The 25533-nt window shown below is 42.6% G+C and overlaps 1 protein-coding gene across 2 annotated transcripts; it reads right to left on the reverse strand.

Moving 5' to 3' along the window:
- Positions 1-2138: 2138 nt before the first annotated feature.
- On the reverse strand, positions 2139-24540 carry casp9 (caspase 9, apoptosis-related cysteine peptidase). 2 transcript variants are annotated; one of them, XM_088331875.1, is made up of 10 exons: positions 24298-24540; positions 13588-13792; positions 12754-12822; positions 12598-12677; positions 10434-10610; positions 10265-10354; positions 7033-7180; positions 3949-4137; positions 3737-3846; positions 2139-3662 (listed from the first exon to the last, which is right to left on the reverse strand). In XM_088331875.1, exons 1-10 carry the CDS (start codon positions 24427-24429, stop codon positions 3540-3542), a joined length of 1323 nt encoding a protein of 440 aa, XP_088188001.1. In that variant the 5' UTR covers positions 24430-24540; the 3' UTR covers positions 2139-3539. The 2 variants fall into 2 exon arrangements, with proteins under 2 accessions (XP_088188001.1, XP_088188002.1); XM_088331876.1 differs by lacking the exon at positions 3949-4137.
- Positions 24541-25533: the final 993 nt, after the last annotated feature.

Here is a 25533-nt window from a genome sequence, read left to right on the forward strand (position 1 = left end):
CAGTTATTTTCGATTGTTCTCAGCTTAGGGATGCTGCTGGAAAAGTGAATTTCCTTTCGGGGATGAATAAAGTATCTATCTATCTATCTAAATATTTTGCTGGTGAGGTGCAAATACATATTACAAGGTTCTTTAACACAAATACCTGTCTGTTCTCCCTTCAACTGACCCAAATACTGCTCAGAAAATTTTAAATTGTTTGACAAGTAAGGGAAATAGATAATTTTCCTGGCAGCTGGTTACTTTTACTATAGAGTAATTTGGTTAGTAACTTGGTTACTATTTTCAAGTAACCTGCCCAACACTGTAAATGAGATTGTACCCTGACTAAAAAGAACGAAAGAGAATTTTCAAGTCATCTTAAAATAGGATGGAGTATCTTAATCATAAATATCCTGTGCATTTTGTTTCTGAAACTTGACCTATTAGGGAAGTATGAATGTTGTCAACTAGGAATATTAACTAAATGCTATTAAAAATGTCTCTCTTTGATTTTTCTATTGCCTTTGTGCATGGTAAATAAAGCTTTAATTACACTTCTATTCTATAACATATGAAATACCTATATTTTATGTTAACAATATCTGTTTATTATTTGTTATTACAACATCCATTGCAGCATGGTCATCCTGAAAGGGGGATTACCACATGTGCGGTCCCCTTCTCAAAGTTTCTTCATTTTCCTCATGTTGACGTTTTGAGTTTTTCCTTGCCCTCATGTAGGTTTTAGATCAGGGGAATGTGTAATAATAGTCTGTGGTTTGCAATAATCTGTGGTCTGTGCAGCCCTTTGAGACTCTTTGTGATTAAGGGCTCTACAAAAAAGATGACTTGACTAAAATATTCTATTCTATTATCCGTGGAGAGATAAACAGTGATAGATAACCACCATGTGGACTTCGGATAACAGTAACAATAAGAAAAAGTCCATGATGTAGTCAGTTAATATCTCAGAGGGATTGATCACTCCAGCTTCTGAAATGCAAAGTTTTCTGGGTTAAGGTCGGGGCTGGGCAGTGATGGTGGATAAGATCATTTTGACTCTACTTTAAAGTAAAATAAAAAAATGTCTTTATTCTTCTCCGTATTGTTTCTTTTAGATCAGGTATTCAAACAAACGGCAAACTGGCCTGATCCGGATTTCATCTGTCCCGCTGTAAATTTATGAGTATGTCTTAAGAAGAATCAAGTCTCTAACTTATTTCTATCTATAGTTATGATTTATTTTTTTAGATAAATAGAAAGTAAATGTAGAGGTCAGTAAAGGTGTAAAAGAGCTGACACCAAACTTAGATTCTATCCATGCTAACTTTCTAAACAAGGGCTCTCTGTGATGAACAATAAAAAAAACAAAGCACTGCTCAAGGTTAACAGACACTTGTTAAATGTGCTGCTACTCAGGATTTGACACCTGATATTGATGCACTTGTAAATGCAAAAAATAAAATATTTCAGGACCCAGGAACAACAGTATACTGCATGAAACATTTTTAAAATGCAAGAAAAAATATTTGTTATAAATTCAAATAAAACTTCCATCGCTGCTTGAAACATTTTAGTCTCTCTCAATTACAAACAGTCACGCTTGTTTTTTACCAGTCTTCACCTGAACATACCTCTCTAAAACACGTTTATTACACCTTTGACGCGGTCTTTTAATCACGCAAAGACTTTTCTATAAAAGACACAGGCATGCAGCGCTGTGCCCCTCCAGCAGCCGCTCTCCTGCTTCAGTGGTTCCGCCCCCAATCAGAGGGCACGGGGTGGCCAGCAGGAGGGAGACATTTATTTTGTGAGAGCAGGGCGATGAGTGCAGAACAATGAAGCAAGAGAGAGACTAATCATCTACTCATGAATGAAAAAAAAAAAATGCCGATATCCGTCCAATTCACAAATATCCGTGCCGATAATCGTCTGGCCCAATAATCGGTCGACCTCTGATCTTAGCTACATAGTTTGTTTAGCGTACCTTACAGTACAGATCACCATAGCTGGTTAATATTTGGGATGTAGCTGTTGGGGTCAAACTACTTCATTTTTCAACTGTAGTCAATGCTAACGATGTATGATTTACATACATGTGGTTACATAGCCTATAACTGACTGAATTACTTTGTTGGATTAGGGGAAAAAAACGATTTACACAGTTATTAAAAGGCTTTAATTCCAAAATACAATATGCAACTAGACAGTGTATAAAAAGGAGTTGATGTTTTTTGTTTTTTTGGGGGGTATTTAAAAGGATATGTACAGCAATATTGTAATCCCTCGCCACTGTCCGTTATGTACTTTGTAGCCTCGTGCACTTTTGTCTGGCCGGCGGCTTTTTCCAATTCATTCCCCAAGAGAGCAGCACGCAGGCGTCGGGAACCTATGGCTCGTGAGCCAAAAAAGGCCCTATTCATGAGTATTTATGCTGATGAAATAGATCTTGAGTAATTAATGTGTTTTTTCTTTGGCAGACAGATGTCACACGTGCAAAGCCAAAAAACCCATTGACTGATTCAAAGTGTCACACGAACAGACCCCGTTTTGGCTGTAAATCGCTAAAGAAATCCTTTAAGCCTAATAAACAATTCATTTTTATTGTTGAGACACTTACGATGAAAAGCCACATAAATTTTAAAACACCCAGAAGCTCTAGCAAAGCACTTAGAGCAATATGAGTGAGTGAGCGGCAGGATTGGGCGGAACTATACACAGGGCGCACGCACTTTTCCTCCTCGCCCAACACAATCTGCACGGAAGTTAAATACGTGGGTACCCTCGTTTGCAGTTTTGTAACATTTTTCCAAAAGAACTTTGCTCGCACCTTGTTTTGAAACCACTATTTTGGAAAAAAACGACAGTCAAAATGAGCCTCAACACTCTTAAGTAACTGTGCGAGGTAGATACATTTTAAGTATGTTTTTATATTGATATGGGACACAGGCTCTGGCATTCCTATTATCATTTAACAGATAATCTCAGTTAATCAAATGTCACACCATGAATTTAAACTTGCAGATGAATTAATTATTGTCTGGAGACCAGGTTTGGCCGTTTTGTTGAATTTTGTCTTAAATATAGAGTATGGTGTGGCTCTCCAAAAAATAAATTAATAAATTACCCATATTGTTCTTTGGGACAAAAAGGTTCTCGACCCTTGCCCTATACAATATTTGGGAAGGCACTTTTTTTCGGGCCAGAACGGACTGCCTCAAGTGAAATGCTAGGTTGTGGCTGCAATTCATTATCCCTGGTAGATTATTGCTAAGAGCAGGGGTTGTTTTCGGATCAAGCTGCATAAGTGTGCCATTCTGGCCACCTAAAATGCACTGTTACGATCCTTTATCCCCAGTCAACCATTGCTCAGACGGGGGGGCTGAGAGAGACAATTTGTGTCATGCTTTCTTTTCCGGTTCTTTCAGACTCAAATGAACAGCACCCGTAGAGCCACGATCCATTATTCCCGATTGATTGTTTCAGCGGGAAAGAGCCAGATTTTCAAAAATATATGGTCTCATTGATTGAAATAAACAGGGGATTACAATATTGAATTAGGCTGAATTGGTTTCTAGTGCTGACATCTGAAAGTAAAGAAGTTTGCGAAGGAAGTTGAAGGAGCCTGGCATTTGCTTGTAAATGCCTTTGGCGGAGTTCTGAGACACTTCGTTGTTCACCTACAAACATAGTACCCATGAATAAATACAAAAATGTTTTATAAAATGGCAGTATATTGAGAATAGCAGCTTACCATCATTAGCATTGTGACCAAGTCATCAGTGGCAGCATTTTCTTCAAGGATGCGATCAAGCGTCTCGATGTACCATGAGCCTGACTGAATGTGCCTCCAAGACACGTAACCTGAGTGGGATCCCAAAATCAGAATATTTTGCCAACCATCGAGGAACACTACTCCTACCAAGTGGAGCACAATGACTATACAGAACTTCTGCCCATGTGTACCAGGAAAGGTAGAGTAGGATACAAGAATGTCACTCGGAGTTGGCAGCGAAGCGTTGGCGTCTGGTTCGTCAGACATGCTCAGTGAGTCGCTGCTGGAGGACGTGGGAATAGCGTCTGCCTGATCGTCAGGTCCCCCACCAGTCGTTTCAGTCTCGTCAGACAGCACCTCGAAGCCTCTGTCTCTTTCACCTCAATAACCGAAGCAAATATTGTATTTTCCAGACTATAAGCAAAAATAAAAACCTTAAATTGGCCAGAAATGTAAGGAAACGCCTTATACAGGTCCTTCTAAACAAATTAGCATATTGTGAAAGTTCATTATTTTCTGTAATGTACTGATAAACATTAGACTTTCATATTTGGTGTCATAATAGTCTGTAGTTTGCAAACAGTCTTTGATCTGTGCAGCTCTTTGAGACTCTTTGTGATTAAGGGCTATACAAATAAACATGACTTGACTTGACAACTGAAGTAGTTCAAGCCTTAATTGTTTTGAAATTGATGATTTTGGCAAAAATAGAAAGGAAAAAACAAAAATCCTTATCTCAAATAAACAGCATATTTCCTCTGAACAAGAAAAAAGTGTTTTTAAATTAAAAAAAACAACTTTCAAGTACAGTGGAACATCGGTTTTCGAACGCCTCTCAGTTCGAACAAATCGGTTCTCGACCAAAAATTTTGAGAAATTCTTGCTTCGCTTTTCGTTCAAAAAATTGGAGTTCGAACCCCGGTACGCTAGGGGGGATGCTGAGCGGCGTACGGGTGTAGATTGCCCCCACCCCTCGTGAAGAACTGTTGTCACGTGAGCGCGCACTTCTTTTTGCTTTCGTTTTTAAAATCGGTGAACGGAGTGTTTTAACCCCTAATTATGCCTCGGAAGAAGGTTTGGTGCAAGCAGCAAAGTTGCTACAGGTGAAAAAAGAAGAGTAGTGCGTACAACTATTGCATTTAAGAAAGAAATAATAGCAAAATATGAAGAAGGTGTGCGAGTTTCCGATCTTGCTATACATACAGCATGGCTTCTGCTGAGCACCACAAAGGAAAATTATTTTCTTTATCCTTTAACGGTTCACCACTTGTTGTGGAGACCCGGGTGCTAAATGACGTGTAAACGACCTGATTTTTTAATTTTTACACGTTCATGTTAGCGTAATCTTTCGTACGGAAGATTACGCTAACGCGAATGTACGATTAGCCTGGGTTAGCTTCATGTTTACGTTCTTGCAAATCATTCAGGGTGTTGGAACGGATTAAAAATGATTTACATTACTTTTAATGGGAAAACGGTTTTCCGTGATCGACCAAATCGGTTTTCGAACAGGCTTCTGGAACGGATTATGGTCGAGAACCGAGGTTCCACTGTAATTATCTTCAGTTATGCACTCAATACTTGATCGGGAATCCCTTTGCAGAAATGACTGCTTCAATGCGGCGGACATGGAGGCAATCAGCCGTTTCTGCCGCGGTTTCTGGTTCAAAAGTGGCTTGACCTGAGGGATGCGGCACCCATAGCCCATTTCATGCACACACTTGTGCACTGTGGCTTTGGAAGCTTCTACTCCAGACTTAGTCCACTGCTTTCTCAGGTTCCCCAAGGTCTGAAATCGGCCGTTTTCCACAATTTTCCTCAGGATCAGGTCACCTTATTTTGTTGTGCAGTGTTTTCTGCCACACTTTTTTCTCCCTACAGACTCATTGAGGTACTTTAACACAGCACTCTGGGAAGAGCCTATACGCCCAGAGATTTCTTTTTGTGTCTTACCCTCTTGCTTGAGAATGTCAATGGTGAACATTTTGGACAACAGTCATACTTACGATTGTGATTTTTAGTAATGAACCAGGCTGGGAGTTCTTAACAGCCTAAGGAATCATTTGCAGGTGTGTAGAGTTAACACGTTGGATCAGATGATGAGGTCAGTAGCTCATTTAGAGCGCCTTTTCGTGATATGCAAATTTCTGGAGATGGGAATTTTGGGTTTTCATGAGCTGTGTCCACAATCATTAATAGTAAAACAATCAAAGACCCGAAATATTTTAGCTGGTGTGCAATGAATCTAAAATCTAAGTCTTTGTGCGTGAATAAACTGTTCCAACAATCACATTCGATTTCCATTTTGGTAAAAGTTTGGCACCTATGGTTTAAAACAAGTTTTATTTTGCAATATTACACATACAAATAGTTTGGGATAAAATCGATTGCTTTTTAAAAAGGTTGCCATGAATGACTTGATACATAAAAAATTGGGGGGAAAAAGATTTTCATGTTTGGCATTGACAGTGTTAACTAGCATGTAAAAAAATAAGCAAGACTCTGTGTCATTTCAATCAAAAGTTGTGCATTTAATAAATGTCAACCAAATGCACTTTCCGGCAGCTACAGGGCAGTGTAAAACTGCATTGACTCAACTGTCAAAATTAAACCAGTTAAAACATTCAATGCCAAACATTAAAATCTTTTTTTTACCATTCCTTGTGAATGAATGTGTAGTGTTTATGGAAGATCTGTGACTATAATGTGAAGGGTAAATTACTAATGTAGGCTGATAATACTGGAAAAAAAAATTAGAGTTGACATTCTTTTAAATATGCAGCCAGCCTAAAAACAAAAAGTCTGGAGCTGGCCCCAGAGCCAAAGTGAGTTTGACATCCCTGGATAACTAAATGCACTATGGAATTCAGTGTTTCTGGCAGGATGTAAAAATGATGTGAAAATGAGATGACACATTTAATACCCTTTCAGATATAACCTCTACCACTGGAGGTCTAGTACTAAAGTGTCAGCGGCCACACTACTGTGATCTGGATTCGATTTCCATTGTAAATGTTTTGAGATTTTGATCAGGGATAATTATCCACTGCACTATTATATGCTGTGTGTATAAAGAGACCAACGGCTATACAGGGTAGCTCTCAGTGTAGTCTCAATTTCATGCGCGTTTTAGTCAGGTACGCGTTATGTATGAATAACATGTGACAAAAGAATATTTTTTGGGGTGCCCCTTATAATCCAGTGCGCCTTATTGTGCGAAAAATACAGTCTTAACTATAGTGCTGTCAAATGAACTAATAATTCGAAATAGTTACCTCCTCCACAAGCTTGGATGAAGAAAAGTTTTGGTTTCCCTTGAAGGGAAGGACAATGTTTCCCATTAAGGTAGTTGGTGATGTGCTGCACGGGAACATATAGGCCGTCCACTCCATAAATGGCACCAGGAAAGCGGTTGTGGCTCACCTGCGAAAGATATGTGAGATTTGCTGAATTTGGGAGTGACAGGGGGCAGTGGTACAACTACGTTATAACTGCAAATTAAAAATGTATACAAATTAGGGATAGGCAAAGGGGCAAAATATATTACATTTAAAAAAATATTTTTTTTTAATCAAATGTTCCCGTTTCTAACCCTTTTTCTCTTACGTTAAACAAAAATGGGAAAACAATCCAGGAAGAACTGTAGTACAACAGTTCAAAAATTGGCAAATCGAAAAATAAAAATGTCAGCAAATAAAATGAAGGACGACTGTGCCCTAGGACATTTGTCATACTGACCACTATTTATCTCTGAATTTAAAAAAATCCCACAATGAAAGCAATATAAAAGTAAATTAATTAATAGATTAATACACTTTTTAACTATCTTTCAGTTTTATTTGACGCCAATTTTATTTGTCATATCGCCCCACCCCTAATAAAAAAGTACCGTCACTTCCGGACTCAAGACCACACCTAGTAAAAAGCCACATGCGCAAATCTAAGAAACTCAACTTTGTTTTAGTGCAAGCCACGCCAGATTTTGAAGCCACAGGCTTAAACAGCCATAGAATTGATATCATTCCCATTCATTTCTTAAAAGTTTGAAGTAACAATATCAGAGAAGTATCAGATTCTGCCGTGATTAAGAGATTTCTTTGTGACTCTGTCGGCAGCTGTAACTCTTAGTCAACGAGTAGAGCAGTCAATATTTATTAAATTGGCATGAACATATTTGCATGAGTAAGACAAGTCATTATACATTGCTTGGATTTGCAAGAAATAGTGTCGTCTGATTTTAGTGTGGCAGCAGGTGACTAATAATTGGATATATTTTTCTCTGGTGGAAAAAATATATCAAGCATGCTACGATAGATTTTGAGTCAGGAACGAAAAGCCCGAGAGACAGCAATCATGCCCCAGAAGAAGGCAATGACGCAATGCTGAAACGCGTCAAGACCTGGGGGACCTCAAAAAGAGGTGGCAGAACATCAGTAAAAGGAAGCTCTACTCCAGCTGCAAAGGGCAGAGGCAACATGGAGAAGACAGAAAGAGAAGCGCCGGCAGAGGAAATCTTTCTTAAACGATCCATTCTGCTATACATCGGACATCCTTGGCCAACCCAAGAGCAGGAGTATGGCATGTTCAAGGAAGAAGTGGGGTCCTACCACTAGCAGAGTGCCCGTTCTGTATCCCAAAGCTCAATCCAAGCATCCCTACCAACATGGCAGACCTTACCTTTGAAGAAGTGAGGTCAATGATAAGACGTGATCTGCCCCTGGTCCATCAGGGGTGTCTTATATGAGTAATAAGAATTGCCCATAGTTGCTAATGAGACTGGCTACACACCTCTCCTCTCACACTGAGGAAGAAGAAGCAGGAAACTTTGCTCTGGACACATGCAGAGGGGGTAATTCATTCCCAAGGAGCTGAATTCACCAGGCCTCGACTAGTTTAGAGAGATTTTCCTACTGGATGTTGAGAGGAAGGTCTTCTGGGCAATAATCGCCTGAAGGTTGTCCTCATACTTCCTTGCCAATTGCTACATCGATGCAATTGCCAAGAAAGGAGGAATACCGGGTCACTCTGATTTCCTGTAGACCACGGCAGTAACTACCCAGATAATTAAGTAGGTGAAGAATAACAAGATGTCTCTCTCAGTGAAGCAATTTAAAGATCTGGGGCAAGGAGCAAGAGGAAACCTGTAGTCTGTGTGGCACCAGCCTCTGCACACTGAACCACATCCTGAGCAGCTGCCCAAAAGTTCTGGCAGATGGGTGCTACCGGTGGAGACGAGACAAAGTCTTCATCGAGGTCACCAAGTGGGTCGAACTACAGAAAAGCCAAACCAACAAGCAGCAACAGTATTACTAAGGCTCACAAGCTTCCAATTAGGGGGCAGTAATGTTTCAAAGGGAAGCAAATCCAACCACTATCAACAATGCTGCACTGCGCTTTAGATTTGGAGCTGCGGGTAGATCTCTAGAAGTAGCTGGTTTTCCCTAAGGAGGTTGTGGCAAATACCCTCCAACCAGCTATGATCCTTCTTTGTAGGACCTCAATGTCCATCATTTTAGCCAAACTCACTGTTCCCTGGGACGACAGGCTAGCCATATCTGATCTGGTAAAGAGGGCTAAGTACCAGTACATTGTGGGTGAGGCAACCATCACTGGGTGGCATGCCACCCTCCACCCAGTCGAGGTTGGCGCTCTGGGTTTCCCCGCCACATCCATGCGCAGTTTACTGCAGAAGATCGGACTTAATTCCAAACTAGTACAGAAGGCTATAAGGGAGATAGCCACAGCAGCCGAAAGAAGTTCCAGTTGGCTGTGGCTGTCAAGAGGACGTAGCTGGACACCTTCTGCAGGTGAAGGCTAACACAGCACTTGGTGCCCCACTCAGGGGAGGTGTATAGGTGAAGGTGCAAAACACCTGTGACCCTGAGATACTTGCTGAGGATGCAAAAGTTGTCTGTAGGAACATCAGTTAGAACTTTAACATCCACATCCAGAGTTGCTCCCGCAGGATCTGCTTGTAGCAATGCACCTCCGTTGTTTATTTTATCTTCCTATCGAGCTGAAAACTTTGATGTCATATTAGGCTGTAAACGGTCCGATAATTATTTAGTAACAGGTGTCGGCATGTAAAATGACTTTACTATGTGTGCAAGGAATAAAAGAGTTTGATCACTCACATGGCACAGCAAGTGGATAGGTGGTTGTGATTGTACAGGCTTCTGAATTTGAGTCATTTCAGTACATCAAGTTCGGTTTTGCGAATGTTTTTGTTGCACACAACCAAACTCAGTTTTATTCCTGCTGTATTTTTAGATACGCACACTTGTACGCTTTTGTGTTGTTGTAAGGCGGCTGCAGCAGAGGGCACTCGAGCCCTATAGTGCAGTGCGCCCTGTTTATGTGTTAAATACAGATATAGAACCAGCTTCGGGGACTACACCTTTTAAAACGATGCGCCCTATGGTCGTGAAAATACTGTAATAAATAATTGAATCATCAAACTGACACAAAATTCTACGAGATAAATGTTGACGTCATCTCATCTTTTACCTCCGTCCCATGAGACAGAATGATGACCACGCAGCAGTCGTATGATGAATGGTCCTTCTCAGATAAATTTGACAGCTCGTGTTTGATCCGCTGAAATATGAAAACAACTCGTCTGTTGAAATCACGCCCGCAATTTCTTCATCACGCGGGAATAAAGACGTATTCTTACTCGTTGCTTCAGGTTGGTTTTCACTTCCACCAGGAAGCCAAGCCCTTTGAACCGTCTCTCCAACCGGTCGCAGTCAATGTTGGATCCTGTGCGATTGCTCAGTTCGCTCTTTGGATCGAAATCCACGTTGTTGATGATGAGGCAGTGCCCACAAGGGGTGGCGTCCATTTTGTAACTCTGCCGTTCAAAGGGAAATGCGCAAAGCTGTGACATGAATGTGCTTATTCTGGCTTGAAAAAATATGATATACCTGAACTAACAGCAAAAATCGGCAATGGCAATAAACAAGAGGCCAGCATGGAATGAACGAACTAAGGGACACGGCAAAATCGGCTAGCCAGGCTAGCCGATAAAAATACATGTGTTGAGCAACAAGGCTAACTGGGAATCAACAAAAAAAAAGCTACAGCGATAAACTCAAGTACGGCCGAACACAAACAAAGCGACAAGTTTTAGGTGGCGCCAACACCAGGCAAGCCGATCAATAAGCTTTTTAGCTGCCCGCCGGGAGCCCATAGGCTAACAGGAACTAGCTGGAAATAATTATATCAACTACGATACACGCGCCAAAACACACAAAAGCCACAATCGCCTACCTAAAAGGAGGTGAAGAAACACTCGCCGTAATGGCGGGGTAAACAAACTCCGCTCAGCCTTTGGAAGGCAACACTCTGATGGTTAGAAGGCTACCGGCCACAGGGCTAGCAAAGTTTTCATTCTTCAAGCAGAACAAAATAAACAATTTGTGGTGAGACTGGAATTATACACATTCCTGGGCCACAGGTGTCACGAATGTCTAGTTTGGTATGCATTTATCAAACTGCGCTTGCGTGAAGGGAAGATTCAGCACTTAAAGCGCTGACTCTTGCGGTCAGTAAGGACTACAAAGAATACAATATTTATATAGGAATGAATAAGAACTCTACATGTTGAAAAACACTTTCCAGAAGACTAACTCAGTGGCCTTGGGGGTAGGGCGCCTTCCTAGAGACCGGGAGGTTGCTGCTTGGAGCCTCGGCCGGGTCATACCTAAGACTTACAACATTGATACCCATTGCCTCCCTGCCTGGCGCTCGGCATTAGGAGTTGGAATTTGGGGTTTTGGTCACCTAATGACTCCCAACGAGCTGTTGCAACACATCAGTTGGGTTTAGCGAGGGGGCTGGGAATCTCTTCCTCTGTATCAATCTCCCGGAAAGATTAAAAAATGTGAACGTGTCCTTGACTCTAGCCACCTATATATGGCTCCGGTGTACTCTACCACCTATATATGGCTCCGGTGTGTATATATATATATATATATATATATATATATATATATATATATATATTATTTTAAGGAAAGAAAATTGGATTGCAATCATTAATTATATCAAATCGCAATACTTATAGAATCACAATTATCGAGAATGGTGAAATGAATCGAATGGACATGTTGGTATCGTGACACAAACGAATCTTGACCAAAGCATATCGTTTCACCCTAATACCATTATTATGTTACATGGGCCACTAACCACAGCTGCAAACTAATATTTACAGATTAGCATTTAAAACATTTCTCCCGCAGAAAAATAGGAAAACATTTAGCTTCGTTACAAGAAAATGATACCTCGACATACAAGTTTAATTAGTTTTCGGATCGTGCACGTATCTAGAATTCGGAAATCTCAAGCAAAATTTTGCTATATAAAATAACTGAAAACAAATGAATTCCTTCCCAGTCTGCCAAATGATCCCAGTTAGCCCTTTTGACCTATGAAACACATCTTCTTGATTAGTTCAAACACATTGAAATAGTAATTGAACATAAAAAAAAGTAACAAGATAAATAACATGATAATAAAATGACTTTAAAGACTGCAAAGGAGTGAAACTGGAGACTGGGTTTATCTCGAGAAGTTCATTTGTAGAGAGGCAACTGTATAACCAGAAACTCCCTATTATTACATTTTCTTTTTAACTGCAAGATCAAGAGGAAACTGCATTATGACAGTTTGAAAATTGGGAAATCGTTACCTCTTTTCGGCCAAAATGTATTTTAATGTATACTGAAAGTATTGGTGCCTTAAAAAAATAAGTGGTAACTAAAACAACCACCTTTCATGCAGGTACAGTTATGAATGTTCCACATTATTTTTTTCACAGCATAAAAATCGTTTACCTGAAGGCTTTCCCGCCGTTTCCTGCCTTGAAGGCGCATCCTGACCTGAGTCTGAGCTTGCAGGTTCTCAGAATCAGGGGCTAGAGCAGAAAAGTCAATTTAAGGTTAGTAAATATGCAAAATACTGCTATCTTCTAAGCCAACACAATAGCTTACGCAGAGTTGGAGTCCTTATTGAATGGATAGGATCAGCCTTTATTTGCTTCTGGAAATCCACAGCAGAGGCTGCAAAGAGAGAAGTTCTACTACTTTTTTTTACATTTTAAGTGAAACCTTGTCATACAAGCAAATATTTCTAATATGGAATTATTAAAAACTAATTGGTCTGCTCCTGACCTCCAAAAAGCATCCAAGTTAACCCTAGATAGAAGTCAATTACATCGGCCTGATCACTAAAATCACATTCAAATAGTAATTAAACATAAGACAAATTGTATATTAACAAAATAGAATGTGAGTTTTTATGAGGAAGTCGCCCTGACGTAGTAGTGGGGCAGGATGATTCAGGAGTGACAGGGACAAGTCAATTGATGATACCTAACCCTGAACATTAATGTTACTGTAACTTCAAACAAAAGCAAACACAAACATTTTACAGCACTTTTTTTTGCTAGTTTCAGTTTTTATCCATCACCTCGTTTTGACCTTGTAGCTGTACTCGCAACACTTTCACTTTCAAATTTCTCTTGAAAAAAAAAATATCCAAGATGTATCTGTCCCTCCCCATCAAAATGTTACAGAAAAGTGTAAGGCAAGTATCATTAAAAAAAAGCTGTAGCACAACCAGTGAGCGCTCTCGAACGATAAAGCGGTCTCCAGTGGTAGCCTTCGGGAATGCTTGTGACTTGGATTTTGTTCCAAATAAATCTGGTACATCAACATTCTCGCTTTAGATGTGGTTGTATATCGGGGTATGGCAGTACATTGAGTATAAACATGATTAAATATGCAGTAAAGTAACGAACACATAGGTGAGTAAGGTGCACTTACGGACTGGAAGGGTTCTGACAATAGGGAGAATGAGTCGGTTGGATGTTGAGGCAGGAAATGAAGGTGTTCCCCTTTGGAGAAGCTCTGCCAAACTCTGCTGCTCTGAATCCTGAAGACATTCCAGAAAAAGAGGGAAGGCCCGACTGCCACGGGTCACCAGGTCTCTCACCAGCTGCCTGGCCTGGTCCCGTCTAGTTCCTGAGCTCTGTTAAGACAAATTCTATCATTTTTTTTGGTGAAATACATCCTGCTTGTTTAGTGCTTTTTAATTATAAGGTGATATGTTGCATATTCCTGAAGTAATATTCAAGCAAACATGAATTGAATTGTCTTTATTGTCATTAATATCAACATAATAAAACATTGTTGTGAAACAAGATTAGACATGGTACTCCGGGGTAAACATGTAATAAAAACTTTTAAAAAGGTGGGGAGCGCCGTTTGAGGTGTCCTTAAAAATTGGAAGGTAGAATATTTTCTCAATTAAGTATGTGTTAACATTGCATCAGTTCAAAGATCCTTTATAAGTGTCTTACTTGAAGAAACGCAGTTCTGGGACATGCAACCCGTTAAGTAGAAAGAATGGGGACGGGGGTGTCCTTGAAAGTATTTTTATGCGTGTCTTTGTAGTTTTATGTTAGTGTATTATGAAAATGATAATAGAAAAGGCCTGTTTTAAATAAAGTACAAAAGCCAAACCAAACCCCCGAAAAGATGAAAAATAATGTGTGTATTTGAGCCGTCTAAGAAATGCACGTATTGATCAATGAGAAGACTGAGGCTGCGACCCTGACTTTAAGCCAGAAGATGCCGGCCAAGAGTAACAAAAATTCAAATTCCGGACAGCACATTTAAAGAAAATAAGCCAAGACTGTTCGGATAACATATTTACAAAGTAGTGCTTAGAGACGGGCTTAAGTTTTAATAACATATGATTAGATATAAATATAAGAAATAGTGCATTAAAAAGTACTTCAATAACATTTAAGAGCAACAAAAATTCCCAAATATTATTAAATCTATATTCATAGATTAAGTGCTTGTTTAGGATGGTTATGCGTGAGTGTTCAATTGCGCACTGCTCGCACATTCTCAGCGCACAAGAAAATCTAGCCAGCGCACAAAAATGAATAAAGAAGCGACTTAAGTCAAAGTTACAGTGCATGAAGGTAAAAACACACAGGTTCCCCCGACGTTGTGTACTTGAAGTCGAGTCGAAGTAAAACGAAGTTGAGTAAAGTTAGTAGAGTTTGTCGAGAACCGGCTTCTTCGGCTCGGCTCACTAAAAGGAACCGGCTTTTTCGGGTCCTAAACGGCTCTTCAGGTTGTTTTAGCTTCTTTCATCCCAACATGACCAAATATTATGTAAAATTATGCACAAAATGACTTAAAGGAAGAGGGGAATAGAACAATAAAGAATAAAATACCAAAATGAAAAAGTAGTGAAAAGCTGAGAAAAAAAAGAAACAAAAGGAAGAGAAAAAAAAGAAGGAAAATGTAGAAAAAAGCCAGAAAATAAGAAAAGAAAGAAATGTAGGGAAAATGTAAATACAGAACAAAAAGAAAAAAGTAACAGCTCAGAAAAAAATACACACAATGAGATTTTTTTTAAAGAATATTTTTAAAAAGTAGAAAAAAACACGGAAAAAAGAAGAGAAAGTTTGTGTTGCATTCAAATAATTTCCAATTACCGTAAATTCCGGACTATAGAGCGCACCTGATAATGAGCCGCACCCACCACATTTTATGAGGAAAACCGATTTTGTACATACACAAGCCGCACCTGTATATAAGCCGCATGCGCCTACATTTAAACATGTAACACAATCACAAAATTAACCCAAACCCGACTTCAAGTCCCGCGATTCATTAAAGTCCACGGTCTAAAATCACAGCCGGCAAAATGAATGGGAAATGATACCGGTACTTAAGGTTTGATGCAGACCTGCAGAGTCCAGGTCCCGTTGCAAGTAATCCAAGGAAAAAAGTGTATATTTCCAAAGGTAAGGTTGGGAAAAATATATCAGATGAACACATTAACTCACACAACTCCTTTTTCTTTAACCAACTTTTTACCCCCTCTTCTTTCCTTGTCTGTCCCTCACCTTTAGCGGTCCCCACTTAAACTCGGCACCCTGTGTTTGTTCCGCCCCTCATTTTTCGTTCACCCGTCCAAAACATATCAGAATAAGTGTCTAAAATATATACAAATAAATACATTACAAAAATATACAGTTGCAAATACATATTATACATGGGTTACACATATTTACAAAGAAAGACGGTACACCGAGATAGTTTTCAAAGCTTTAATAATAATAATATAGCTTTGACAGGGCAGTTAATGGTAGCAACACTCGAGCGCCACTAGCGGCCGTTAGAAAAATTACATAAATTGGCCGCATCACTGAATAAGCCGCAGGGTTGAAAGTTAGGGAAAAAAGTAGCGGCTTATAGTCAAATTTTTCGGAATTTACGGTATATCAAGTGAATCTTGTTGCCAACATTGTACTTCCACTAAAAAAATGTGATTATGTACAGTTCTGTATCTTACAACCGACGAAATAAGCCCCTCAAGTCCCTCCTCCAAGCTCTCTCCAACCCTAATATAACAGACTCCTCCCTCCTGTCCCTTAACTCCTCAATTGCGGCCTTCTCCCCATCCAAGAGCATCCGGCTTATTTGGGTCCCGGGTCACTGCAACCTCCCGGGTAGCGACCCTGCAGACGAGCAGGCTAAATTAGGCTCGGCCCTCCCTCAACCTACCGCCCCGCTAGACCCACAAACTCGGCTCGCCATTATTCGCAGGAGCTGCAAACCCCCCCCTACCCTGGCTAGTGCCCCGAATTCAGAATTGCAATTTCCCTTATTAGGCAATGGTAAAGCCTACAAACACAAACCTGTCAACCTGTACCTTTTTGCCGTACAAAGTACGTTTATTATGCACCAGACTACGTTAGCAGCCATGTAGCACGTTCTTTGAAAAAGGGTGGCGGTGTCGCGCTCATTTCGGAAAAAACGCTCAAATTTACTCCTCGTACCTCTAATAATTACAAGTCGTTCGAGGCTCTTGTTATGAGGTCCTCTCTATTGTCAATTTATGTAATAACTATCTATCGCGCACCAGGACCAAACACAACTTTCTTAGATTAATTTGCTGAACTTTTGTCTGAATTAGTAACCTATGCAGACAAAATTATAATTATGGGGGACTTTAACATTCATATGAACTCCCCACTCAGTTCACTCACTGTTGCGTTTAAGTCTATAATTGATGCTTTTGGTTTTAATCAACTGGTTGATTTGCCAACCCATAAAGATGGAAACACGCTTGACTTGGTTCTGACTCGAGGAGTTTCAACCTCAAACATGACGGTGTTACCGTACACTACAGTTATCTCGGATCATTATTTAGTTACATTTGAGGTGCTAGCTAAATGTAGTACCAAAAAAACTGAAGGATTCAATGGACGCAATATAAACACGGGCACAGTTCCTGAGCTCTCAGATATTCTTCCAGGAGCAGTTGCGTCCTTTCCTTCCTACATAGGCTCTATCGAATCACTCATAAATGAATTTAATGCTACCCTAGCTAATGCCCCAGATTCAGTAGCGCCCATCCGGCTTAAATCACGACCTAAAAGACGCACGCCTTGGTTTAATGATGAAACTAGATCCCTTAAACGAGAATGCAGGAAATCTGAAAGAAAATGGCGCGCTACCAAGGTTGAGGTTTTCCATCAAATCTGGTGTGATAGTTTGTTGAAATATAAAGCGGCCCTTGCCTCTGTAAAATCAGCCTACCTTTCGAAGGTGATTGCGTCACAAAAGAACAATCCCAAAGTCCTTTTCGACACTGTAGCATCGCTTACAAGGCAACAGACTATCCCAGATAGCTCCACTCATTCTGCCCACTACATAATGGTCTTCTTTACTAAGAAGATCCAAAGCATACAGGAAGAAATCGCTAAGTACAGTAATAATTCAACACATACTTAAGCACTGAAATCTATAGATGCACGACATGGTGGCTGTCCAGGGATTTTGTCCCGTTTTAGTCAACAGTCACTCGATAATCTTAAATAGATGGTGAATATGGCCAAACCGACGACTTGCCAGTTCAACCCGCTTCCAGGTTCTTATTAAAGGTCTCTTTGGCGTTCTTGCACCTTCAGTTCTAAATATTTTAAACATATCACTCTCCTCAGGTGTAGTTCCAGCGGCTTTTAAGTCCGCCGTCATTAAACCCACACTGAAACGACCCAACCTTAATCCAGAAAACGTATGTAATTATAGACCTGTGTCAAACCTACCGTTTCTTTTTAAAATACTTGAAAAAGTAGTGGCACAGCAGCTGAATGATTTCATGTCTGAGAACAATCTCTTTGAATCAATGCAATCAGGATTCAGGGCTAACCACTCTACTGAGACAGCTCTGATTAAGGTCACGAATGATCTCCTACGGGCAATGGACTCGGGCGCATCATCACTTTTGCTGCTGCTGGACCTTAGTGCTGCATTTGACACAGTGGACCATAATATCTTGCTAGAACGGTTGGAAAAATGGATTGGTCTCTCAGGTAACGTCCTCTTATGGCTCAGATCCTACCTCTCAGATAGGACACACTGCGTTAAATATGGCGAATTGACATCTGAGCCCTTTAGTGTTACCTGTGGTGTTTCGCAGGGTTCAGTGCTTGGCCCCCTTCTCTTCAGCATTTATATGCTTCCACTAGGTGATATTATTCGCAAGTATAATATCAGTTTTTATTGCTTTGCAGATGACACTCAACTCTATCTCCCGATGGAGGAATCTGCCACACTAAACTGTGGAAATTTGGAGGCCTGCCTCACCGAGATAAAAGAGTGGATGTCACTCAATTTTCCCTGCGTCTTAACTCTGAAAAGACTGAAATTTTAGTTATTGGTCCATCTAAGTCCCGTGACTTATTCTCTAAAACTGCTGTGAACATCGACAATTGCCACATCACACAGATCGACTCACTTAAAAATTTAGGTGTCATATTTGACCCCAATCTGTCCTTTCAAACACATGTAAAGAAAATTACTAGAACCGTTTTCTTCCATCTTAGTAACATTGCTAAAATTTGTCCTATACTTTCTAAGTCGGATGCGGAAATCATAATTCACGCGTTTGTTACCTCCCGTCTCGATTACTGTAATGCACTACTTTCCGGTTTTCTGATGACCAGACTCAAGAGTCTTCAGCTGGTACAAAATGCTGCAGCTAAGCTTTTAACTAGGACAAAAAAGTACGATCACATCACCCCAATTTTGGCTAACCTGCATTGGCTCCCTGTTAGCCTAAGATGCGATTTTAAGGTTCTCCTATTACTATACAAAATCATACATGGACTTTCCCCCTCATATCTTTCGGTTCTGATTTCCCCTTATGTCCCGGCCCGAAGCCTTCGTTCCGAGAGCGCCGGTCTCCTGGTGATCCCAAGAGCCAAGAAGTGTTCTGCTGGTTCGAGAGCGTTCTCCATCTGGGCACCGGTGTTGTGGAATGCTCTTCCCCGAGATCCAATCTGCTGCCTCAGTGGACATGTTTAAGTCTAAGCTTAAAACTCACTTCTACTCTATAGCGTATGAATAACCTAAACTTCTTATATGTAATAACTTGTGAAGCCCTTTGAGACTATTTGTGATTAAGGGCTATACAAATAAAAATGACTTGACATGCATTTTAAGACGTGTACGACGTACAAGAAAATCTGTACGGAAAACGCAATTTGTCAATTATGGGTACCATTGTAGCGAGCAGAGACGGGAGTCGTAGGCGGAGTGTCAAACAAAGGCGCCAACGGGAGCTGCTTTAATGACATGTAAACTTGCAATAACAAAACAAACACGAGAGTGGCTAGAACCGGTCGAATATATGAGTCCCCCTAGGAACTCGCCAACTAAACAATAGTTCCGTGGGTGAATTATGTACAACCCACTACACAAGCCCCCCCAGAATTCACCCATAGTCAAAGTCTCTGTGCCTGGTTGGGACGCTGACCCGGCCACTGCGGGTACAAGGAGTTGGAACAGCGGGGGGGTGAGAGCTTGTGGACTCAGTTGGAAAGCCCACAGTTGCTGGGGGCGGAGGGTCAGAGTGGGTACCCACGGGACCGGAGGGTCGTGCCGCAGGAGGACGGCCGCGCCGTGGGGCTTGGGCCAGTTCCAATGGCTTGGACATATCCATGTGGGCAGGCTTAACCCTGTCCACGGAGACAGTCTCTGGCCTACCACCAATGTCCACGACCATGGTCTTGTCGCCATGCTGCAGGACCTTAAACGGTCCATCATAAGGAGGGCGCAATGGTCCGCGGTGGGCATCGTGGCGAATGAAAACAAAACCAGCCGAGCGCAGGTTGGAGGGAACCCGTGAAACTGGCCTGCCGTGTCGCGATGTGGGAATAGGCACAAACGCTCCCGCAGTGCCCTGCAAGATGGACTTCTCCCTGGATGCAGCCCAGGGTGTCGTTGGGTCTGGGATGAAATCACCTGGCACCCGCAGCCTTTGACCGTAAACCAACTCAGCTGAAGAGCACTGAAGGTCTTCTTTGGGAGCGGTCCTCAGTCCCAGCATGACCCAGGGTAGCTTATCGACCCAGTCCCCATCGGTCAGGCTGGCGCGCAAGGCCGCTTTCATCGAGCGGTGGAACCGCTCGCACAACCCGTTAGCCTGGGGGTGGTAGGCAGTGGTGCGGTGAAGTTTGACTCCAAGGCTCTCGGCAACCGTGTTCCACATCTCGGAGGTGAACTGTGCGCCCCTGTCAGATGAGAGATCTGCAGGGGGTCCAAAACGGGCGACCCAGGTTCCGATGAACGCCCGGGCCACATCGACAGCTGAGGTGGAAGTCAGCGGAACTGCTTCAGGCCAACGGGTCGTCCTGTCCACCATCGTCAGGAGGTAAGTGAAACCGTGTGAAGGGGGCAGTGGGCCCACCAGGTCAATGTTAACATGGTCAAACTTCCGTTCGGGGATGGCAAATGGTACCAATGGGGCCTTGATGTGACGGTGCACTTTGGCGCGTTGACATGCCACGCATGAGTCGACCCAGTCCCGGACGTCCTTTCTCATCCCTTTCCACACAAACTTCTGGGCCACTAGCTTAATGGATGCTTTCCTGCCAGGATGAGACAGGCCATGTATTGCCTCAAAAACAGCCCGACGCCAGCCAGCAGGGACAAGTGGCCTAGGCCAACCCATGGAGACGTCACAACAAAGCTTGGCCCCTGAGTTTCCGACCGCAACCTCCTCCAGCCGCAAACCAGTGTCTGAGCTCTTGAGCGTTTGGATGCCGTTATCAGAAGCCTGGTCCACACTCATACTGGAATAATCAAGCCCCAATTGCACAGCGCTGATGGTTGCTCTGGACAGGCAATCCGCAACCACGTTGGACTTCCCAGCAATGTGCCTGATGTCAGTCGTGTATTCCGATATGAATGACAGCTGGCGCTGCTGGCGGGCAGACCATGGTTCGGACGTCTTGGACATGGAGAACGTAAGAGGCTTATGATCAACAAAGACGATGAACTCCAAGATGAAACGGAAGTGGCGAATCGCCAACCAGATGGCAAGTAGTTCTCTGTCGAATGCACTGTATTTACGTTCTCTGGGGACCAGCTGGCGACTAAAAAAGGCGAGTGGCTGCCAAGCATTGTCAACCCACTGCTCGAACACGGCACCCACTGCAAGGTCTGATGCGTCTGTAGTCAGTGCGACTGGGGCTCCGGGGGCTGGGTGAGCCAGCATGGCTGCCTGGCACAGCGCGGTTTTTGTGTCCTCGAATGCCTTGATCCTCTCAGTGGTCCATTCAACAGCTTGATTGGGTGACCTGCCCTTGAGGGCTTCGTAGAGTGGGCGCATGACATCAGTGGCTCGGCGAATAAACCTATGGTAGAATGTCACCATGCCGAGAAACTCCCTGAGGCCCCGTGCTGTTGGCGGCTGAGGAAAGGTGGAGACGGCCTCTACCTTAGACGGTAGGGGGGAAGCCCCATCCTTGGTGATGAGATGCCCAAGGAAGTGGATGGAGCGTACGCCAAAAACACATTTCGCGGGATTTATAATCAGGCCATGCTGACTGAGCTTGGTGAAGAGGTCTCTGAGGTGCTCCAAGTGTTCCTCTTCTGAGGAGCTGGCAACCAGGACGACGTCCAGGTAGACGAACACAAAAGGCATGTCCCTGAGCACTGAATCCATCAGCCTTTGGAAGGACTGAGCGGCATTTTTCAGTCCGAACGGCATCCTGAGAAATTCGAACAACCCAAATGGAGTTATCACGGCCGTCTTCGGTATATCTGAGGGATGCACTGGCAGTTGGTGGTATCCGCGCACGAGGTCCACCTTGGAAAAGAGAAGTTTGCCCGCCAGGTGTGCAGAGAAGTCTTGAATGTGCGGGACTGGGTAACGGTCGGGCGTGGTAGCCTCGTTAAGGCGGCGATAGTCCCCGCATGGGCGCCAGCCACCGCCTGGTTTCGGGACCATGTGTAGTGGAGAGGCCCAGGGGCTGTCTGATCGGCGAATGATGCCGAGACGTTCCATGTTAGCAAATTCGGATTTAGCAACTGCCAGTCTGTCTGGATTGAGTCGTCGGGCCCTGGCATGAACCGGGGGCCCCTTGGTTTCAATGTGGTGCTCAACCCCATGTCTGGTCGTGGAGGCTGAGAAGGTGGGCTTCGCCAGACTGGGGAACTCGGCGAGGAGCCGGTGGTAAATATCACCGTCCAAGAGAGAGCTGGACAGACCCTCAAAAATCCCTTTGTCGCGGACACACGCGAGAGAGGAGAAATTCAATGCGTCAACGAGGCGGCCATTTTTCACATCGACGAGTAATCCATTGGCACACAGAAAATCTGCACCAAGAAGAGGAAAAGCAATATCCGCAGTGACAAAGTCCCATGTAAACTGCTGACCCCCAAAACACACGTCCACTGTCCGTGTCCCATATGTGCGGATGGGGGTGTCATTGGCAGAAGTTAATGGAGGTCCATGTGTTCCCCCCCCCACATCGTCCACAGTGGCAGGGAGGACGCTCCTCTGGGCGCCGGTGTCACACAAGAATTTTTGGCCGGAGATGGCGTCCCGGATGAACAGTAGCCGGTTTCTTGCGCCTGCACTCACGGCCGCTACAGAGTGCAGGCCTTGAAGTTTCCCGTCGCGTTGGAGGTGCAAGGGGGACGGCACTTCTTGGCCCTGGGCCCAAAACGTGCATGGTAGTAACACAGACCTGACACATTCTGATCGTCGGTGGCCGCGCGTGCCTTGCTGGCTGGGGGCGTCGCACTTGATGGTTTGTAAGTGCGTGTAGGGGCCAGCACATCATGTGTGTATCTATGTGTGGCCAGGAAAAACCGGTCCGCTTCCTCTGCCAGTGCACGCGGATCTGTAATGGTTGTATTCGCAAGCGCCGTCTGGACATGCGGCGGCATGTGACGCAGAAAAAGTTCAATGAAAAGAAAATTTGGCTCTTCGGTGCCAAGCAAGTTTAACATCATTTCCATGTGATCCGATGGCTTACTGTCTCCTAAGCCCTGAATAGCAAGGAGGCGTCGAGCACGCTCAGAACGCGACAGTTCAAAGATTCTGAGGAGATATGCCTTCAGTCCCTTATATTTATCCAGTTCAGGAGGGGATGTGATGAAACTCACCGCTCTGGCTGCAGTTGAGCTCCCCAGAGCCGACACCACGTGGTAATAGCGAGAGTCATCATTAGTGATTCCGTGCAGGGCGAATCGAGCCTCTGCTTGTGCGAACCACGTTAGCGCTGATGACTCCCAGAACTCGGGGAGCTTGAGAACGGGCGCGTGTGCCATGACGGTATGCTCAGTAGTATAGACAGCCTCGGAAACTTCCACGAGACTAATGTCGGGGTCACCAATGTAGCGAGCAGAGACGGGAGTCGTAGGCGGAGTGTCAAACAAAGGCGCCAACGGGAGCTGCTTTAATGACATGTAAACTTGCAATAACAAAACAAACACGAGAGTGGCTAGAACCGGTCGAATATATGAGTCCCCCTAGGAACTCGCCAACTAAACAATAGTTCCGTGGGTGAATTATGTACAACCCACTACACCATCCAGTATACACCGACTATGACGAAACGGCAAATCAATCAAGTCAAACGAGTTTGCCGCAATACCCTCTATCTCGGTTTGATGCTACTGTGCGCATGCGTCTGCCGCTCAACTCATTAAAGAGAGCTGGCTCTCAAACGGCTCACTTGCTTTGATGCATTTCATTATGAATCATTATTGTTGTATAAAGAAGTTAAGAAAAAAAGGAATTATAAAAGGAGAAAATGAAAAAAAGACAGGTTTGTGGTTATCCCTTTAATTAGTATATTACCAACAATATAATTTAATTATAGTATATAGTATCTAACAACAAAATGTTAATTAACAATATATGTGATATAACGAAACACATGTACAATATTGTAAATGTTAAACTACATGAATAAACACGTTTGGAAAAAAATATGGAGTAAGATTATTTTGTATTTTGTAAGGGCACGGAGCCGTGGACATTGACAGGAATGTCCAACACAACGCGGCACCCATTTACTCATTGCAAAACAGACTATGCAGAAATAAAAATAAATATTATTTGTGTAAACACATTTCTTTTATTGACTTCGACAACCAGATTCCTTATGAATTTTCATTCAAGTTGGTAACCAAATGTCATCCTACCTGGATTTTCTCGATCATGTCATGAGTGAAAACCCCTTTCTGAATGAGACTGTCATAAACACTCGAAGGGTTCAAACTCGTGACAATATTTATCCGGTAACGCCGAAGAATCTTCTTGTGGCTTTCCTCCATTCTCACTTAAAGTGCTAAACAGATGGCCGCAAACTGCAGTGATTACTATAAACAAATATAATAACTACGTGAAACACCCTCTTCCGGGTGTAAGTGTTGTTTTGCGACCAACGTAATCACCGTAGTAGGTGATCTTTTCTTCTTCTACGAAGAATTTCCGAGTACATCTACTGTGTTTTGTGCGCTTCTGCCATCTTTTGGTGACTTGGCTATTCTCTTTCCCTATCAAAACTCACTTTCAACGTTTTCCTTGAGTCATATACGGGTTTTGATCATTTCAAATCGTGTATGCCGCACAACACGGAAAAATGACGGGTTTTTTGTGAGACCTATCTCGTCTTGCCCATTTTGGCTCTATAGTACGTGTTGTGAGTAAATAGGTGCTGCGTTGTGTTAACACGGTTTATTGTCAGATATAACAAAATTGTGAATATGCTTGTTTGATGTTAAGATTGTAGTGTTTGTTTGCTGCTGTTGGTGTCGGTGGGTTTTTTTCAGACCAATAAAACAATCGAGTTTGGACTGGACGGATCTATTGAAACTGACAAAGATGTTATATAACGAAATTGTGAATATGCTTGATTGCTGTTAAGATTGCCGAGAAGGGTTGTTCAAACCTAACATTGTTTGTTTGCTGTTATTAGTGTCAATGAATTTGTGATGACTCTCAACATGTGGTAAGCTTTCTCTCCTGGGTTTGATCTCCGGCAAAACTAACATAAAATGCGACAAACAAAATGAAAATACATCCAAACAGCTTGCCAACATCATTTTTGCCGTTCCATGTGTTCCGTTACTCCCTAAACAGGCACAAAATGGAGTAATTTTATTCATATTTAGTTTATTTTGTCTTTTATCAGCATATTTGGGATTGGAGTAATCCAAAAGTAATTGAAAGTAATCCAGTTAAAGTAAACCTACCCAACCGTGCCCTCATGTAGGTCTTAGATGAGATTGTGTAACAATAGTCTGTAGTTTGCAACAGTCTGTGCAGTCCTTTGGGACTCCTTGTGATTAAGGGCTATTCAAATAAACATGACTTGACCTGAAAACATACATAAGACTGGATCTTGCAGATGGGATAAGTTTTAGACAGACTCAGCA

This window comes from Urocampus carinirostris, chromosome 3 (genome assembly GCF_059441175.1).
Source record: "Urocampus carinirostris isolate Australia breed hairy pipefish chromosome 3, RoL_Ucar_1.0, whole genome shotgun sequence".
NCBI lineage: Eukaryota > Metazoa > Chordata > Actinopteri > Syngnathiformes > Syngnathidae > Urocampus > Urocampus carinirostris.